Source organism: Tiliqua scincoides, chromosome 4, assembly GCF_035046505.1.
Source record: "Tiliqua scincoides isolate rTilSci1 chromosome 4, rTilSci1.hap2, whole genome shotgun sequence".
Classification (NCBI taxonomy): domain Eukaryota; kingdom Metazoa; phylum Chordata; class Lepidosauria; order Squamata; family Scincidae; genus Tiliqua; species Tiliqua scincoides.
Genome location: NC_089824.1, coordinates 172,606,020 through 172,627,527, shown reverse-complemented (window position 1 = coordinate 172,627,527; position 21,508 = coordinate 172,606,020). Strand labels below are relative to the sequence as shown.

Below are 21,508 nucleotides of genomic sequence, written 5' to 3'. Positions count from 1 at the left end.
CTGTGGGATCGACTTATAGATGGGTGTCTGCAGTAATCCATGAGGCTGGGAATCCTACAAGGTGCTCTGGTCTGGTCTATGAACTCAGGTATTACAAAGCTTATTTCAATGCACTTGCAGGAAAACTGAATCGCAACTTTTTGGGGGGAGGGGTTCCAATGCAGAAATTCAGCTCTTGAACAATATTTCTTTAAATAGCCAGCAGTAAGCATCAAGAGAATGAAATTAACCAGAGGAAAGGCAAAGATGAGAGATCAAAGCTGGTAGATGGAATAGGAAGCAGCCCTAAGGCCAGTGGTCCTTTATTGAAAGAAGTGAAGAAAGATCTGCTCATCACAATCTTGAAGGAAAAGCACCAAAACAAAAACAAAAACCTGTTACATGCAAGAATGAAACTTCAGAGAGAAAAGAAAAGGAACATTCCAAAATCATGGCTATGATTGCCCACAGTTATCTAAACTGCTTATATAGAAGAGTATTTCCACAGTGATGGCTCAAAACCACAGACCTTGTGTTTAGGGATGTGTTCCATCCCAGGGCCTGTTTATTCAGGAACCACTAATTGTGTGGGTTGAGTTTCATGGCCTATTGTATGCAGGAATACAGCCCCAAGGATTGTAATGATTTCTTCCGCTACAAAAATCTATTCACTTTGGTCCAGATTTCCTATCTCTTCCTACCAACATTTCTATTTTTATTTTTTTTTAATGATTGCACGGCCGGCTGAAATTCAGAAGGCGAACTTTTGGGGTGATGTGCCTTCACCTACTGAATTTCTACCTATCATGCAGCTGTTAAAGGCAGACACACAGTTCTAGGCTTAATAGCTTTCTGTCATAAAGAGCTGTAAAATAACTTCCATAATGATGAACATTTTACAAAGGTCACTCACACACCAAGCAAGAGAAACCCCTAACTGCATCTTTTCTATTCTAACCCTCCTCCTCATATTTCCAGTATATTTTATGAGGAAGCTTTAATTTGAATCAGCAAAGCAGCCATACATATGTATTGTATGAACATTTACACAATGTATTCATATTTGTTATTTTACATTAACCACAGCCCAGAGTAACCGCCATGTCCCATGGTCATCAATCAAGAATTACAATCTGACCCAAACCACTAGAGACATGAAAAGATTTACAACAGGGCAAGGAAAATGGAATCCAAGTTTTTGTTGAAAAGGCTCACTTCCTGGTGTGATGGTAAAGTAGTATTGTGTAATGGTAATTTGGCCTGATGACATGACTAGACTGAAAAACTGGCATGAGATGAAATATGGCATTGCCAAGATATATCATTTTACAATATATATCGAAGCCAAAAATCTAAACAGCGACTGAAAATCTCTGTATCTAATAATCATGTAAGGCCATTTTCACAAGTCATGCTTAAATAGGCTTTGCATTTCAATGGACTTAGGCTGCAAAATTCTACTGGCTACAATGTATAATTTATTTAATTTTCAATCCCATACTCACACTCAACAACAACTTAAAGGAATTTCTAACATCTTTTAAACCCTTCCCCCCACTGCAATCTTAAACCTTCTTGCTTGGAAGTAAATATTTACTTCCACGTACATAGGATAAAGATCATGCATATTTTTTTCTTTTAAATCTCTCTGATGGCAAGGATGATGCATAGTAACTCACAAAAGAAATGAATGAATTAAGTAGACATGCAATGCACTATTATTAAAATATTGTTTTAGTCCAAATACAGGTATCCCCAACATAATTTATACAGTATAATATATTGCAATGATGGAAAAGAGTGCATAAGTCATAAAAAAGATGCATATAAAAATGCATATATTGTTTTCTTTGACACTCTCCTGCTTTGAATGCTTAACAAATTCAGAATTGCAGTAAATGCATTTGGACTGTGAAAGTTATTTTTATATCTAGAGACACCCAAGCTACTGCTTATACAATAAATAACAACTCTGAAGAATATGTTTGTGGGGTTTTTTTTAGTACTTTCCTCCTTCATTTAAAATGTGTACAATAAAACATGTGCTCATCAATCATTAATGTTAAGAGGAAAATATATGACACCAACAGAAAAGTGGTGTCAGAGAGTAACAATTTCTAATACAGAATTCCAAAGCTAGTTGTCAAACATAAAGAAGTAATTGCAAATCTTGAGATTTCTTCAAAAGACAACCAAGATACTTAGGCTGCTTCTGACAATGAATGAGAACTTCTTTCAGTCATATCAGTACTACCAACTGATTCTAGGAAGCCCCACATCCCGATCTCAGTTTCCCCACTGCAAGGAAACCTCAGGGATCCGAGTCACAAATCTGTTGTATACCACAGAAACCTCTATACACTGAGCTCCTTGAAACACAGATACTACAAAATCAGCTGGAAAATGTATAGTGTGGTTAGAAAGCATACCTGGCTTCAATGGATATGACACCTTTAAGAATTCACTTGATGGTCAAGTCAAGAATGTAACCTAGCTCTAAGGTGGTAGGGTAAAATTGGATGAGACAGCAGCAAACCTGTTTTTGAAACCCAGATCTGGTTTGATCTCAAATAAAGCAAAGCGAGTTGTTGGGTTTTTAGAACAAACCAGGTGAATGCTGGGGATTTTAACCCTCCCTATTACCATAATCTTCCCAGCTGAGCTAATTTCTAATATCAAAGTTTTATGGACAAGAAAATAACCTAGAGCAGTGGTTCTCAAAATGTGGGTCAGGACCCACTTGGAGGGTCACGATCCGATTTCTGGTGGGTTGCGAGAAGCTGGCAGCAGCCATCTTGGAAGGTGGCAAAAGACCTAGGCGGTACCATTTTGGAAGTGGGTAAAGCCTGAGCATCACCATTTTAAGCTTCCCAGCATTGAGACATAACTAAGAGCGGCTTGCACATGTGCAAAGAAAGCAGCGTGCCGCTTTTCCCCAGAGCATGCTGCTGCCTTCCAGCTGGACCTCCCTCTGTACTTGGAGGCTTCCCTCAGGGGGGCCAATCATGGAGTGCAGGCTTGGATTGCAGGCAAAGAAGGACCAGGAGAGACGTGGACAAGCCAGCCAGGCTTCTCCCCACCAACCTTTGTCAGCTTGGCAGCCTTGATGGGATGGGCTGCCTTGGGGTTGCAAGACAGAGTAGCTCCCCCCTCCCCTACAGCTGAACTGGGCTGGAGAGTGTAGGCGGAGACCTAAACACAGGGCTTGGGTGAGTAGAGGCAGACCCCAACGATCTCCCCTCTTGTGAGCCTGCCTTGAAAGCAGCATCACCGCCGCCACCACCCCACTGCTGTTCTCGTCCTCTGCATCACAACCTCTCTCCCTCTCTGAAATTGCCTGGAAGCCACAACCCTTTCCTGCCCTGGCTTGCACATCCTCTCTTTATATCTTTGCTGGGGTGAGGGGGGATCCCTGGTTGCCTGGCTGCCAAGAGAGCAGCCAGGAGGGGGGGAGGAGGGAGGACAAGCCTGGCATGTGGGGGGGGGAAGCACCAGGGAGAGTGCTGCTCTCCAGCCGCTTCTCAGATGTGCACCCTTCCGCTCTTCTTACTTCTCTCTTAGGCTGCAATTCTGTCTACTCTTACCTGGGAGTAAGCCCCATTGCTAATAATGGGAGTCAATTCTGAGTGGACATGCTTAGGCTTGGGGGAGATGAGGGGAAGCGTCCCTGCTTATCTTCCTTCTGAGGGGGATACTACTGTTTTTATTTCCTTTATTTACAAAAGCTCAAGCTACTTCTTGTATTGAGGTGTATGAGTAGGGTGCACTTATTTCTGGCTAGTGCTGAGCACAGTATCAATAGCCATCTCAATGTTTGTTAGTTTCAAGCACAATACAAGAAGTAGCTTGAGATTTTGTAAATAAAGACAGAAATAAAAACAGTAGTAAATAAATACACAAATATTCTGTTCCAGATGTAGTTTTATTTTTTGCTTGATAGCAATGGTAGTGAGGGCAGGGAGAATTGGAAGAAGCTTCCGAGTTGGAATACTGTCTCTTGTCATTTACAGTTTGAGTTTCTAGGCAAGAACTTCCTGCTCGATAACATCACTTCTGACTCTGGCATCACAGTGATGTCACTTCCTGTTTGATGATGTCATTTCTGGCTATGACTTAACTTCCAGGTTGCTGACATCACTTCCGGTGGGCCCCAGACAGATTGTCATTCTCAGAAGTGGGTCCTGGGCTAAAAAGGGTGAGAACCACTGACCTAGAGATAAGGCACATGCAGAGGGAGAACCCCTTCTGTTTTAAAATTCTGCCCACTTCCACAACTTAGACATGATTGTTTAAACCTGGGTCTGACTCAATCTTACATGAAATGAAGAGTGTTTCCAAAAGAGATGCAATTATCTGGCTTGCATTTCTGTAGCTTGGAGAACAGAAATCAGACTCGTATGAAATGCCCTCTTTTGTGATGGGAGACAAATGGTTAACCATTGCCCTTGCTGCCTCCTGTAAATGACAAGAAGAGAGGGGGACAGCCCAAGGGTTGGTGTAGAATCAAGTCACCATGTTGTGCTGGTGGCCCGAAATTCCGAGCTGGAGGCTCAGGATTCAGTAAGAAAAGCTCCACCAATCCTGCCTCCCTTCCACCCTGCTCCCTCCCCCTGACACGCCTCCTCCCCACCCTCTCCCCACTATCCTCTGCCTTTCCCCACCCCAGAATGGCCCCTCCCCACCCCACCTAACTCTCCACTGCCTGGCAGTCTGCGTGATCGTGGAGCAGCAGAGGTCCGCCAGAGCTGAGCTAGCACCAGCCCTGGACCGATGCTTAGGGCCGCAGACGTGCCTTATGGCATGTTTGTGACAGTGTGCACCGGCAGTAAGCTGGTATGCACTGTATAGGATTGGGCCCTGAATCACTTGCTAGAAATCACATGAATTAGGAATAAATAGATCTGATCTACATAAGGTTTCAGTTTTGTTGCCCAGATGTAGGGATCTTGGTCTCAGGCCAATCTAATTACAATCTAGCTGGAGAAAGAAATTATCTTTTCTTCCAAGATTTTATTTAACACTGGTACGAGAAGACTTTTTTCTCCATATATTTTCACATATATACCAAATCAATGCACATGTACATACCTGGCACACCTGCACTGACATAATTTTTAACATTTATAATGTGTGTAAATAAAGCAGATGAGAAAACGGCATCAGACCGCAAGAAAGTAAATTCTGCCCTGAGTCAGAGTTTCTTCCTCCTGGGAATACACACGGGATTTCCAAACAAGACTATACAGAAAACTCTGTGACCACATTTTCTAAATGAGACTAGGGGTTCACAGAAAGCCTCCACTAAATGGGAGCGGCTCCAGACCCTTGGAGATATTAAGCCAGTAACCTATGAGTGAGGCAGTGGTTGAGGGTTCATAAGTTAAATACTAAATGCTCACAGCAGGATATGCAGCACCCTCTAACCTTTTCCTTCCGCTTCAAAGCGGTTGATGCTGCCCACATGTAGCCACAGTCTCCACTTTCTGGTCCAATGCACATTTAGGCTTCTGCAGACTTTTGGCAAAGGTCTTAACATGAACAATAGCATCTTGTCCGTCAGCAAATCACCACTGGCACTGAGTACATCCTAGCTGCAGGTACCACAGGCCTGGGAACAAGCCTGCTCCCCACCACAAATAGAACGTTTCTCATTCAAAGGGCAATTCAACAAAATCAGACATTTGGGGATCATCAGGCCTTAATGATATGACATTGCATCCATCCGCAGTTTGACTATTAAAGGAATATTTGACTTTGGGTAACCTTTCCCATCTTTTCTGAAGGGCCTTTAAGCGGAGAGAACCTTACTACTGGCTACCATTCTAACCATCCACAGACCTCAAAGTACATCCACTAGGTAAGAAAACATTAATTACTTTTTAAAGATGAGAAATGGAAGTCAAGAAAAGGCAACCCAAAGTTAAATAGTCAAAAAAGCAAAGCACATGGAGATACATTACTGGATTTTACAATAGGGCTATAACCACCAAGCTACAAAAGTTCCTGCAAATTATATACCCTTCACCATTACTCTAGTGTTTCTCAAACACTGTCCCATGAAACTCCCTGCAGTCAATACTCACAGGCACCCATATTCAAACTTCTTCTGCCTCCCTTTCCGCCGCCACTACATGCCTTGGATTTGCATCTACCAAATAGCAGGTGTAGATCCAAGGAGTCCCATGGCAGCAATGGAGGTTTTTCCCGGGGTAGGTGAACAAAAGTTCATTTACCCCAAGGAGACCTTTCCAACTGCCCCCCATCCATGGATGCAGCATGCACTTTGTTGGCATGGCTGCATCAATGTGGGAGCAAAAATTTGGGTAGGACTGAGCTGCCCATCACTTATTCTAATCAAGTCTGCATATACTGGAGCACATGTCTCCTTGTATAATCCCCTCTCACTATGAGAGTGAATCTGCTGCAGATTCCATCTGTGGTGCCAAGTGGGGAGATTCACAAAAATGGGGAACACAATCGTTTTGGTTGTAACACCATTGGTGCAGAGCTCCTTCTCTAAAGACCAGCTACAAAGCTTCTGGGGATTTTGGAGGTGAAGATCCTTTCATCCACATTAGTTTTTTCATGAGCAGCTGTCTAGTAGTGCCAGATGTTATGCTTTTGAATTTTATATGTAATGGACTATCTTTTTATCTAATGGTTCTAACCAAACTGTATTCATATTTTTGTTGTTAGCTGCCTCTAACTTTCTTGGGAGAGGCAGTGCACAAGTGGCAATATATAAATATTATTTATTTATTACACGCCTTGGCATTCAAGGTGATTTATAATTTAAAAACATCGAATCAACAACAAAAAAGACAGGATACTACAGAGTTATTAGGTCAGTGCTGGTCCCTTTAAGAGCTGAGAGAGATGAGCTTTCCTGGATAGAGCTCTCTTGTTCTGCTTGAAGGGATCCTCAGGACATGCACATTTTAACTAGCCCCTGTAAAGTTGGGGAATGGGATGCCCAACAGTCTTCTCATGCCACGGCTGAACTTTGTAAGAACATACTGAGAGCCTACCTAAGCTTCCTTCCCCAAAGAAAAGTTCAGGTAGAGAACAGGACAAAGATCACCTCATGACTTTGAAGAAACTGACATTTATCTTGTCTGTGATTAAAAAACAAAAGACAATCCAGCTTCTTACATCCATCCATCCATCCATCAAGGCATGCAAATAAAGTTGATTTGATTTCTTAGGCAGGATGACCACATACAATGGAAGGCACAGTGCATATATACCTTTAATCACTAGATAGAAGAGAGATTTTGGCAGGCACAGCTTTTTAAACACTTCTATGGAGACCTGTACCTGCTAAAATTCCCTCTTCTATAGAGTGGTTAAAGGTATAGGCACTGCGTCCTCCATTGTATCTGGTCACCCTGTTCTCGGGGCCCAATCCTATTCAACTTTCCAGTACCAACACAGCCACAATGCAGTCCCAAGGGAACAAATGCTTCCTTACTTTGAGGAGGCCTCCATGATTCCCCACCCCCACATGATATAGTTGCATGCCCCATTGGCATGGCTGCATCAATTCTGGAAAGTCGGATAGGATTGGGCCCTCAGATACACACCATGCTAATTCCCACCTTCAATTGTAGCTGAGGATACAGTTTGCATCCTGATCCAAAATTTCAAAAAAGAAAAGATGGATTTCCTTGAGTTTCAATGAAGTTATGACTTAGTCTTGTATCATTACTGTGCTCAAGGTCTGCACTTACCTTAACTGCAGACTAAACTTCAATCATTATCGCTACTATGCCAAAGGTTGACTAAGTCTAGGATTTGTCCTAGTATAATGAGCGAGGGAAACATTGTGGATCTGGAGGTAAAACTGCTAAGAATGTTCTCAGTGATATTTGCACCTTTAACATTACAGTACAATGTAATAATGTAATAATAATACACTAAAAAGGTATAGTGTAATGCACCTTTAACAAGGTTCGGGGTTAGGGAGCACTTAAAGGCAGAGGTTTTGAGGATACACAGAAGGGCTGCATTTGCTTCAAATCAATGGAATTTTTAAAGCCATTTGTGTAGTGAGTGACCTAAATGGAAGAAATGCTGTCTTTCCCACTCAATCCTACCTTGGCTGGCTTTGGAAAATCAAACTCTTTAGGACAGAGGCTCCCTAGAACTCTGTGTACTTTAAACATACAACCATTGCAATATGAATAGAACTAAGAATTTTAAAACTAGGAAAACAAGTGCAACACCAAGCAAATAAAAAATTACAGTACAGCAGTCTTGAGCCATATGTCTATAAGACTGTGAAACTCTTTTAAAAGAATAGGATGGAGGACACTTGGTTTTGAACATTTAACACTTGCCTGAACAAAACTGTAAGGAGCTGGAAAATATCAGGACTGTCTTTGACGATATGGGCAAAAAATGATAAATAAGCATCGAAGGCCCAAATCCTAACCAACTTTCCAGCACTGGCATAGCTGCGCCAATGGGATGTGTACTTCATCCTGCAGTTGAGTGGCACTCACGGAGCCCTCCTCCGAATAAGGGAATGTTTGTTCCCTTACCTCGAATCTGCATTGCCCCTATGCCGGTGCTGGAAAGTGGGTTAGGATCATGCCCAAAGTTACTTTCTCTCTCCACACTACGATAGGTACATGGGTGAGGGATATAAATGCACAGGTCTAGTTCAGGGGTGTCAAACATAAGGCCCCGGGGGCTGGATGCAGTTCGCAAAAGCTTTTTATCCGGCCCACAGGCTCTCTGCGGCTCAGCAGTGCTAAGGAGTTACTGCTAAAAAGGCAGCCCACATGAAAATTGGGATCTCTCATATCTTGAAATATGATCAAGATTTGTGCATTTTCACTTCTGTCATTTGCAGCTAATGAGTTCCTAAGTGAGAAAAAGTGCCTATTTTGACCTGTTTAATGACATCACTCCCTGCCTAGTGACATCACTTCTGATCCTCAGTAGGCATCATGAATGTTCTTCAGCCCTCTGAATGAAACAAGTTTGACACACCTGGTCTAGTTGAAATTACTGAGACAATGTGGTTACCCGTCTCACAAAAATGTCTTACCACGTAGAGCTATGCTGATCTAGCAGTACTTTATGTTTCAATTGACTCACAGCCATCCATAATCTAACTTCGTGCCACCACTTCACCTGCAAAACATTTTTCCTGGGAACATCACTATAATGTGAACATCATCACATGACTATTCTCACCTTCAGGAAGAATCCCCTTCTTGTTAATCAACCAAGGCTTTGTACCTACAGCTCTAGCCTTGGATAAATTGCATCCTTGCATAAATTGAATCCTAGACCAACCACACAAAGACCAGTAGGTAAATTATTCAGATTTCTCCCAATTAGCAATTTAGGAATTACTTTCTGGGATGAAAAACTGGAGCAGTCAAGATGCAACTACCTTTTGCTGCAACCAAGTTGAAGGATCCCAATTAATATACTTCATAGTGCAGCTATTGACACCAAACTAGATTCAGAAGTTGGACATCACTGTACATAGGCACACAGGAAAAAATTATCCCACTCCATGTTCTTATTAATGCTTTATCACTGTTATCTTTTGAAAAGGAGCGTAAAATTTGCACAGATATTGGTCACTTTCCTCCTTCATCTACTTAACTCCAATGTTTTAAAATTTAAAACTCCATTTATTTTTTGTGAAATGAGGGACGGGAACTGAGTGGCTAGTAAAAATATAAAACTAAACAAAAACAATCCATAATGTTCTTCAGTTCCACAAACTCCATGGGTTTTTAAAAGTTAATTTCATTTTAAATTTAATATAATATACATTAACAGGGGTTTTTTTTTTAAGCATTTGGTGAATGTGTATATGTGTAGCTGTTGGCAGCCTTGCAGAATTTCCATTTGAGTTAATGCCAAATTAAAGCTTTATAACTTCAGTAGCCCTTTTTACCAGCACACTAATAACCACCTCAGACACTGCGGTACAGTTTGTTTGGCTCAGAGCAAAGCAAGGGAGAAGAGGAAGGAGCTTGGTAAGGCAATTTGTATTGCACTTAAGGAGTCTGGTCACAGGACAAAATGTTGCTTTGTCTGGAAGATGATGAAAGGGTTTGACAAAAAAAAAATACTGAAACTTTTGCCTTTTCTCTCATCACCATCTCCAGCAAATTGTTTTTAAAGTTTGAGGAGCATTTAGGGGGTACGCCTAAAGAACCTAGCTTGCTGAGACAGATTTTCAACAGAATTTATAACCTTGACTCTAAAATTCTGAGGATAGGGTTATAAATTGTAAATATAAAGAATTACAATAAGTCTGAGAGGTTTGTTTCCAGTGAGTAAAATAGGATTACAGCCTGACAGCCTAATCCTAAACTGCACTGGAACAGGCAGGCAGGTTGGTTGGCCTGCACTTTATCCAACGCAGAGCTGGAGATGGCTGTGGTGCAACTAAGGGCAAGTGAATATTTTTCCCCTTACCCTGATCATTGTCTCAGCCACTGCAATGAGGTTGATCTGATGGGGGTGGCTGGTGCAGATTTGAGCAGCCTGGTGATAGGCTAGGCTGCTCAGGGAGGGAGGGGGTTAGGTCAGGGAGGATCTGACCTAAGTGCCAGAGGCTGGTCTCACCTGCTCCTGGGCTCGGCCCAGCCACCCACCAGTCTGTCCACCACCCACTCTCCCCCCAGCCCAGAACATCCATGAAACACCCTCCCCAAACCCTCTCCCTGGTAGCCTACCAGCAGCGCAAAGTTACCTTTGCTGTGCAGGGAAGCTGACACACACCCTTGCGCCAGCCTCCCAACTCCCACAGTGCCGCAAACATGCTTTATGGCACGTTCACGACACCCAGAAGCTAGCATAAGTTGCACCTGCTTAAGCACAATTTAGGATTGCACTCTGAGTGTTACTGAACTCAATGGGCTTACTTCTGAATAAAATAAATAACACCACTTTCAAACACCTCAAACGGTAAGTACTAGGAAGATGGGGTAGTCCAAATGACAATGCCTAGCGTGGCAATGGAAGTGATGGGTACATTTAACAGATAATTCCCAAACCTTCTGCTGTACTCCAGAGTGGCCATGACAAGGAACTCTTGGCAGGGCTATGCAGATATGGGCTGGCTTGGTTTCCAGTGGTTCTTAGGGAACTAAGTAAATGGGCTGCAACAGAGTTGGGGACTGTAAGGAGTGTGGAAAGTGAGACTTCACTTTCCATTCTGCCCTACCTCCATCCATCAAAACGGATGTCTCTGCCTAGTAACAATCATTATACTGGACAGGGGAATCCAAAGTTTTTGGCAGGAGGGCCACATCATCTCTCTGACACTGAAATTCTAAAAAAAGAATTAATTTACATTTAAAATTTGAATAAATTTACATAAGTTTACATAAATGAATATATTAAAGATGAACTTATACGAATGAATGAATGGTCTTGCAATAGCTCAAGGCCTTGCACAAAGCAAGGCTGGCCTTTCCTTTGCTGCTGCTACTGCATCACAGATGTGAAACAAGCAGCAGTGGAAGGAGCCCTCATCCCACAGCTCACATGAGAGGTCAAACAGTCACTCATGCTGAGAGCAGTTGTGTCGGGCCAGTGTGGGCTCCAACAAATTTCCGAGGCCAGAGTCTCATTTGAGACTGTGGGCTCCCTGAGGGCCGCATTTAGGGTCCTCATGGGCTGCAAGTGTCCCCAGGGCCGGGGTTTGGGCACCCCTGTACTGGAAGAACAAGTAGGGGGGAAGTGTTCTCCCCAGACATGCCCTGTATGAAGTCAAACATGGAGCGTGTTGCAAAGTAAAAGAACAAAGCTTGACAGATTGTGTTTGGACATGCTTTCCTCTTCACTAGGCTCATTACGTAAAGAGTAATTATACTGTATGATAATACTGAGATTGCAGATCACTTTGTGTGTGTATCATGAGACAGCATTATATTGTTGGCATGTCTTTGAAGTATGTAAAAAAGAATGTGATATATAGTTTTCCTCCCTTAAAGAGGATTCAGTGAGGTAGTTTCACTCTTGCGAACAACCAGTCAACAAATGAAGCTTTTTTTTATTAACTCCACTGTCATATATCAGCATTTAGATCAAATGAGGACAGCCTGAACACCCTTAAATCATGTACAGGATCAGATATGTGGAAGTTCTACCCTCTTGAGGTTTGCTGGAGCCAACAGTTCATTAGGCTTGAAGCCTTTGGAAAAAAAGTTTCCTACCAGCACACTTCACTGTCTTTCTCTGCCTCTTTTTGCTTTTTATAATCAAGTTTTAGCCTTCTGGATTAACACTGTGACCCTAAGCACTATATCTCTGGGGTTGTGCAACATCAAATAGATAACTGTAGGAAGATGCCTTATCCTGAGTCAGGCCTTATCCCTAGGTCAGCGCTGTCTGGCTTCAGCAGCTCTCCAGGGTTGACAAGGGACCCCCACCCCAACCTAGAAATGTCAGGGATTGAGCCTGCATGTAAAGCATGCTTCCATTTAGCATGTATTTTTCTATCCCTTGTGCCTCACAGTAACTTTAAACTAGCATGGCTATTGATTATATACAATTCCTGGTTTGTCCCCAAAATCACCAACAGTGCAGAATATATGTTAGAAAAACAGCAGTGAATTTGCTAAATTAGAGTTTGTAGACTCAGAATTGGGCTGCCCGCCACTTGTATCAAATCAATTTCTATCTGAAAGCATGTCATATTAGCAACAGCATCTAATAACCTAATTTCATCGCCCTTTGTAATAAAGGATTGTTTCTTTAGCTGTTGTTTTAACTAATTAAAGCCCTCAAAGTATTTATGTTCAAATGAAGAGTTTAAGAACTTCAGCTGAAGAAAGCAAAAACTGCATGAACTCCTGGATGGGAAAGAAGCCCATGATGTTTGCTGAAGACCAGCCAACACACTGAGGCTAGTTTAAGATTGTGAAGACAGAGTACACTTTATTTACCATCATCGTAAGCTTCGCCTAAGCCTCTCTGGGGAGTTATAACTTTGAAAATGAAGGTTAAAGTTATGCTGGAATATTTTCCTATGTAGATTACTCCAATGCGACTTTTTAGGAAAACAATAAACCCCCTTACACTTTGGAGACAGTAATGCACCTCAGGACAGGGCGATTCAAGGTGTCTGGATATTCAGACTGTACCTTGCTGTTACAAAAACATTTTTACCCCCTCTCCCGCTCCCACCCTGCACCACTTCAAATCTCTAAGTACAGGCATGTTAGATGTCTTCAATCAAACCTCTCCTTTGAACTACAACACACTGAAATGTTTACGGTTTTACATTTCATATTTCATAGGTGTGGAAGTCAACCACACTCCATGATTTTTTGAGTGAATAAGGAAAGGGAAGATAGAAAGGAGGCAAAAGAGAAAGGGGGAGAGGTTCTACTAAAAGGTGGTAAGGAGGGAGGGGAAGATAAGAGATCATCATGTATCTGCAATCAAGCAAATTATATTCTTTAAAAATTCCCCTGGTTCAGGCCCTGCAGGTGCATTCTGACTTTAAAGGAACCCAACCAATTATCTCCCAAACTCATCAGTGCTCTACATCATCTTTTGCATAATCGTACTCTACACCAATGCCTCTGGGGAGATTGGAATTGTAAAGGGAGGCTGAGACCTTTTAATTCTATTGAAACGTGATCCACAGAAGTGTTAACATTTCAGCATTGCCAAATAATGATCTTAACTGCAAGTTAACAATTATTTGCATTCTTCACCCCACCAGTATTTATTACTCACTACATCTTCCAAAACCTCATTTTCCTTCACTGCATTTGGCACAAGGTCTGCACCAGGAGGATTTATATGCTAACTGGGATGTGCAAAAGCACACTGGTGCCAGCAGAACATTTTCTTTCTGAGCTCTGGGTCAAAGTGTAAAGCCAATGTAGTGTTAACTGCTTCCGAATACATTATGTTTTCCATAGACTCATTATATTTTATAAAGATCTAAATGAAAAAGTGCTTATTTAAGAGAACAAAGAGTACAGAGTTAAAGGGCAGCCCAATCCTAAGCTGCGCTAGCAGAGCCGGGTTGCATGGCCTGTGCTGCATCCAATGCAGCTTACAAGCAGGCTAGAGGTCTCCTCAGGGTAAGGGGATATATTTCCCCTTACCCCAAGTAAAGCCCCAGTGACCCTATGGGGCTTCTTGGATCCACAGCACCTATTTAACTGGCAAAAATCCAAGAAGTCCATGAAGCGCTGCCTGGTCTGGGAGTAGGGTCAGGATAAGGCAACTGAGGTTTCTTGGGCCCGATCCTTCCCCCCTGTTCTGACCTCCCCCTCCCAAAAATGCTCCCTCCTTACCTCCAGTACACCCTCTCACCACCATCCCACACTGCCGATGCAAACTTACCTGTGCCAACTGGAGCCCAGCCAGCTCCCAAGTAGGTACAAACATGCCTTACGGCAAGTTTGCAACACTCAAAGCCAGCACAGGAACAGCTGCACTGGCTCACAAGGCAGTTTGGATTGTGCCATTGGGTAATTCACAAAAGCAAAACAGGATCCAATTTAGGTGACCCAAAGGTACAAAATGGTAATTAGATGGTGGGTGGATATTAAAGATCGATTCACATTTTAATGTAGGTTTAAATCAATTCAGGTTTTAATCTTCAACCCCCACCTGACACTTTATCACCACTGTGCAAATATAAATGCCACAGAACAGGTTAAAAGTAGATATTGAGCCACTCATACATTAAAATGCACTTGGTTCAATCATTGTTCATCTATACCCAGTACAGTTACTCACATTTAAATTAAATGGTAGTACAATCTGTGTACGTTGTACAAGGATTCTTGATCTGTAAAAATGAACTCAACTACAGCCATTCACATAGAAATGTATACCCATATACAGATAGTGGTTCCTCGGTACAACGTAACATGTGAACAACTTGGCTGCTTTGGAATACATCTAACAATGACTTTGTTAGAAGGAACACTACAGGAGGCAAACAATGAGATAACAGGTTTAAACAGCAAAATAACGGTTTTCATTTCTCTTGTTTTTATGAACACTCAGTTAATAAGCACACCGCTTAAGTGCATAATAAAATTACTGAATGGAGAGAAAAATGAATTATCAACATTTCCATTCTTTTCAATAACTAGGGGTACAATCCTAACTAACTTTCCAGTACTGGCATAACTGTGCTAGTGGGGCATGTGCTGAATCCTGCAGTTGGGGGGCAGTCATGGTGGCCAAGGTAAGGCAATGTTTGTTCCCTTACCTTGGAGTTGCATTGCCCTTATGTCAGTGCTGGAAAGTTGGTTAGGATTGCAGCCGAAGTTATGTCTTACCAATAATGGATTGATACCAATCAGTGCATTACAGGAACCTTGTGTGTCATTTGTAAGTCTGTTAGCAAAGGGAATATAGGCTGGTTTGGACAATAATTACCCTGTCTGATCTGCCTCCCACACTGAATGATATGCACCTTCACAATACACACGTGTCCCTGCTCCTCCCCTTACCTCCCCCCACTTTCCTTATATGTCTCCCTAAATGCATGTGAGAGGTGGTTTGTCTGAACAGCTCCTCTACACACACTGCTAAACATGAGTATGCATGTCATTTAACACAGGTTGGTAGGACTGAGTACTACCATCAAAGTAACATCCAAACTGGCCCTGTTGCGTACTAATATCTCAAGTACGTAAAGGTTTTTTCATTTTCAGACCAGGGTTAGGAACTGACAGATGGCGCCCAAACAAAAGCAAAACACTTTCAGTAAAACAGTGGTAAACAGTGGAAACCAGGACGTAAGACATTTTTTCCTTCTCCATGTTCCCAAAGTAACTTGGCTCCAACATTTGTAAAAAATTTATTGTCACTGCACCCACTTCCAGATGATGTTTCAGGCCCAGAGAAACCAATTCCATAAGCCACAAGCCATCTCCTCTGGAGAACTCGGAATGAGTACAATATGATAGTTCTGGTTTTTGAGAATTGCAACTGAATCAAATTGCCAATCCTCATACATCAAATATGTGACAAAGCTCAAAACATAACTCAAATTTTTCTGGTCAATGGGCTGGTGCAGGGACTTAACCTTTGAACAGTCCTTTGTCTCCTCTACAGCTATGAATATCCAAGCAAATTCCACCTTCTGAGCAGTTGTCTCCAAGTATGAAAAGAAAACAGAATGTGCAGGCAGTTCAACATCTACAATTCTTTGTCTGTTAGCATCTTTCTGTTGCCTATTTATGAAATCCAGATTATGTTGATTAATATGATTAATTTTACCTACCAATTCAAAACTGACCCAACTAGTTTAGCAGAGGAGCCACCGAGCCTAGCTTCTTTTAAAAGAGGCCTGGAGAATGACTGAAATAAACCTGTTTTTTCTTTCAGACTAAACTTCCAAGGGACCATTCATAATGCCATTACTCGTGCATCAAAAAATAATTCAGTATTCCAAATGTCAGTAAGCTAAGCAAACGCAGGAAGCTTTCATTAAAATGCAGGCAAGCCCCATGTACCTCCTCTGCTGTAGCTGTTTCTTACACAGTAGGTGAAAGTTATGCAAACACACATTTAACAAGTTTGGCCAGCAAGTAATTTTCCTGGAGAACCAAAGTGAGGAAGGAATGGAGAGCGGGTGAAACAACCTCTCCACCATCATTCTCCAAAGTGGACCCCCTGTCAAGTTTAATGGTCATTGTCACTGCTCCTTCCATAGACTTCTTTTGTCTCAGAGGTGGCAAGTAAAGATGGTTGAGGGGTGCGAGGAAACTGGGCTTATGCATGCGTTGAGATTTGACCCCGAGACTCTCCACAAACATTTTTGAACTGCCACATGCTCTACTGCTGTATAGCACAAGCGGTACTTATTGATTTATCCTGGCTAAGAATCACTCTCATTTCTATTCTGTTATTTCTATAATATTATTTCTGTGTAAACCTGTGAAAAATTGTCAGTGTTTGTGCCTGTTGATCCTTTTTCATTACACCTCCCTTTTTTAAAAACCACAAATTAAATACAACATTGATTTAATTGATTCAAATATTAAATGTGGAGCTGCGGAGAGGTTTCATGAAAGGGGAAGAAGAGGGACAAAGCAGGAGTTAAAATACTTCCCCCCTTTTACTCTCCCTCTCCCATCACCACCCCATACCTCTGGGTCCCATCCAACCATAGAGGTCCTGAGGTTAAACTGGTTGCACATCCAAGAGCAGAGGGGAACTACTGATACTGCATTGCTTTCAAGGAGTTACATATTCAGATGCATATGGAGATGTACATCCAAATGTGCATCACAGCGACAGCAATATACTCAGGGTATTCAGTATCTGCACTTCTGCTTTCATATCCTGGGTTCTGATCCAGCAAGTGATACCCATGCAGAAGCCTGCTTTGCATTTAGATCTCTTTACTCTGATTGGGGTGTCTAGCTCCATGCAGCTGGCACTGGAAGCAGCTGCTTAAGAAACACTCCTTGAGCCACCTTTTTAGGCAGCAGCCTGAATGGTAGAGCACTTCATTCCAACTCCCAGCCCTACCAGGTAAGAACTGGCACCTGCATGCTACTCTCTGCTGACAATCTTCAGAGGCAGAATGAAGTCAGTGTGCATACACTCTACTTGGGCCCTGAGAGTTTTTTTTTTTTTTTTGGGGGGGGGGGGGAGCTTACAAACAAAAGGAAGAATTTCCTGCATACCTCAGGATTGCCCCTGGTATGCAGAAACAAACAACACTCCCCTGGGACCATTTTAGCACCCAGTGCACCCACTTGTGATACACCCACTTTATGAATAAGGGACATGATATTCCCAGACAGAATGTTCCTGGTGTACTGATTTCAATAATTGGTTCCACTTCTCATGGTAACTTGCTCATTCAGAAAATCAGTGCATGCCAGATTTCCAATTAAGAGTACAGTAACTTAAATCCATAAATATATCAACTACTGCTGTACTTCTTTCAAGGTCAACTTTGTTTCTATAAAACATCAGAAATCCCTGTGTGTACTGCTCTCTCTATAAATTTTCATTCATCACAATGTTTTCCATAAAAACAGAAAGAATGTTCAAGTTCAAACTTTTTTGTGGCTCTCTCTCTCTCACCCTGCACTCCAAAACATGATTTTCAAGAACAGCGTAATTATCTTGAGCTACAGAATTAAGTTACCCATCTTGTGTGATAGGCTGCAGTTTAATACATCATAAAGTTTTTTGAATAAAAATTGAATTTTTAAAAAAGAAAATAATAAAAGGTCAGAATTCCCAGGTGATGTAAAATGGCTTGATTCCACCAAAACGTCATTTTAATTCTCACTACTGGAAACTGATGCAATGAAGACATTCTTACATGCTAATTTTCACCAACCAAGAATCTAGCCCAAATCCACACCAGGCTCCCTCCCCTTCTTTCCCTGAAGGTATCCGTCAAGTCTCTACAGGATGGAATTTTGCTTTGCTATTTTAGCATAATTCTGGTCCGGGCTTCAATGGAATTTGAAACCAAAAAACCTTAATAAATAAATATTATGATAAGAACATGAAAGCAATACATGCACCAAAAATAATTGAAGAGAGTAGAAAAACCTAAGCATTCCTTTCTGAGCTAAAATCATGAAGCTTTACATGAAGTTATGTCCTCTCTTTAGAGAAAAAGAAAGAATCCTTCTTGCACTTTTTGCAGTCTGACTTCCTATTTTTGGTTGGTTGGTTGGCTGTTTAATAGACCTCCAAAGAGATAAGACAATATTCTTGAGATTCCCTCCAACTTTACAGAAGGGAAAGAGAAGGGACAATCCACATGGGCTTATCATTATTACTTTCATTATTCATTATTATTACAAGATTATCATTGTTACTTAATACTAACATGGGCTCATTCAAAACATTTCCTGTTCATTCCCCTATTTCTATCCTATGCTATTCCATCTCATCTCCAGCTGAGATGAATTGCTCCACCATTGCAGCAAAAGAAAGCTATAAAGAGATCATGCATACACAACTATATGTTTGTGATTTGTGAAAATATACGCAATATGAAGGCGCTACAAGAAAACTTCAGGCAGTCTTGCAGGTAGAGGCATGTCAAATATGTGTCTTCCCTTATGTGTCTTCCCTAAGAATATTTGTGTCTCAAGTACCACTGCAATACAGAAATACTTATTAAACAATACAGGCATGCACGTATTGAAATACTTATTAAACAGTACAGGCATACCCATCAGAAATGAAACTATTTCTAATATGATTAATACTAAAACAGATGAAGGAACCAGGACTGGAGGGAAGCTGTGGATAAGAATGTTCTTGTTGCTAGTTCTGGGGGAGAACTCCCCCCCCCCCATCTATCTCCTCTTCCCCCAGTTCAGCAATTCTAAGAGAACTTCACTCACACTTTACTAAGAGCTTAAAGATTTGCATTCAGCAATTCGATGAGCTGTTTTGCAACTTGCTTGCCCATTTCACAGGTAGCAGGAAGGCTTAAAAAAACAGAGGAAGGGTCGCCTGTATGCAGGGGGTGAAAGGGGGGAGGCAGGGAATTCTTCTGCTTACCTTGACTAGCTTTAGCCATGGTGTTGCCAGAGTAGAGGAGAAAGGAGAGCATGCCCAGTCCAACAATCTCCAGGGCCCCCATTGCAGTCGGGTTGGGTGCACTTCTCTGGTGCTTTTTTAAAGACAACACACTGAGCATGCAATGTTTGCAGGCTGTGTGGGAAAGCAGTGGCTGGAGAAAGGCTGGGCTAATCTGTGAGTTGGGCTTGCCTGATGCTACTGGATAGGAAGGGAGACCTGCAGTATCTTTGAGTGGACTTGATCGCCCTCCTTCCAGCTGTTTCCTCTGATCCCTTTGCAAGAAAGAGTCCCAGCCAGCTCCAGTTTTGTGGGAGAGATCAGTTCATGAAAGAAAAAAAAGAAGCGCCTGGGTCTAGTGCTGGGGACCAGGGAAGGGTCCATGCAACCAAGCAACGCCCTTTTCCCTTTCTTTCTACTGGGCTCGCCTGCTCCTTCTTCACTCCCTCCCACCCGCCCGGGCTCTGCTCAGCTCTGCCTGCAGGAATTTACAGTCTGCCACTGGGGGAGTCGGGCCAGTAGCCATGGAGACGGCTTCCCTGGGAGCAAGGAGGTCAGGCAAGAGACCATGTGCAATCAGTGGATCAATGCAAACTCCCGTGCGAGCTCTAGACCCAACAAGCACTTTGCAGGCTCTTCCCCCACACTTTGCCGGGCTGGGGAGGAAAGAGGGGAGGGGCATGGGAAAAAGGGGATTGTGCTCAGAAAAGAGAATTAAGAAGGGGCTTTTCTCCCCCCCAACTCCCAGTTTGCAGTGCCATGACCTGCAACACTTTTTCTGTGTCTCCCCCCCCCCCCGCACACACACACACTTTTTGGTGCCTGGTCTGAAGGCGAGGGACGTGTTCCTGGGATCAATGCAAACTCCAGATCAAAGCGTCTTCTCTCTCTCTTTCTCTCCCCCCCCCCTTCTGCAGAGCGGAGGGGGATGGGTGGGATTGCAAGGAGGCAGAAATGAAGGGGGGAACCCTTCTCTACAAATTATCCAGAGCCTTTGCCATGTTCTTCTAACCTTCCCTCTGAATGAGCCCCTGAATGGGCAATTTTCTGCAGCCTTCTCCCTTAAGTGAGATTCTCCTTTTCCTGTGCATGCTCCTGGGCAGGCAGTAATTTGCATCCCTTACTAGTCAAAATATTTCTGCTGTTTTTAAAGAGCAATCTTAGTTATGGGAAGAATCAGAAATGTGTCGGATCTGGCAAAAGGAGTCCAGAGTTACATATCAAAACCTGAGAGGGCCAGGTGTCTGTCTATTCCCTCAGTGGTTCTCAAACTTTTGAGCGCCAGGACCTGCTTTTTTGAATGACAATCTGTCAGGACCCACCAGAAGTGATGTCACTAACCTAAAAGGGATGTCATGGCTGGAAGTGACATCATCAACTCAGGGCACAATCCTAACCCACTTTCCAGCACTGACTTAAGGGCAATGCAGCTCTAAAGTAAGGGAACAAACATTCCCTTACTTTGAGGAGATGCCATGACTGCCCCCCAACCACAGGATGCAGCACATGCCCCATTAACAGAGCTATGTCAGAGCTAGAAAGTTGGTCAGGATTTGGCCCTGAGGCTTCAAACCTAAGCCATGATCAGCCAAAGGTCCCATTACACAGCACACTTGTGCTTATTTTGCAGAGCTTGGAACTCAAACATTCTACCTCCAAGTCAAAGCAGAATGCAGACTTGGATCATTCCCCAACCGCAGAGCCCTCCCCCCTTTCCAGCACCCCATCTTCCAACCTATTCAGGGCAAAGCACCAGGAGCCTGCCCTGCCCAGCAATTCTGTACTTTCAGCTCTGTATTTTCAATGGCAGCTGAGTTAGGTGCTACATGACCCACCTGAAACTGCCTCGCAACCCACCTAGTGTGTCCCAACCCACAGTTTGAGAAACATTATCCTAGAGAGCTCATGCTTCAGCTATTTAATGGAGACTAAGGGTCCTGTACTGATACAGCCATGCCAACAGGGAATGCACTGCATCATGTGGGGGTGCAGTCATGTGGTCAAC

The 21,508-nt window shown here is 42.7% G+C and overlaps 1 protein-coding gene across 1 annotated transcript in view; it reads right to left on the bottom strand.

Moving 5' to 3' along the window:
- The window catches only part of SCUBE3 (signal peptide, CUB domain and EGF like domain containing 3), a 140,500-nt gene extending 120,933 nt beyond the window's left edge, over nt 1–19,567 (bottom strand). Inside the window, exon 1 of the mRNA XM_066624776.1 lies at nt 19,486–19,567. Coding sequence (XP_066480873.1) covers nt 19,486–19,567 — 82 coding nt within the window. The remainder of the gene's footprint in view (nt 1–19,485) is intronic.
- Nucleotides 19,568–21,508: the final 1,941 nt, after the last annotated feature.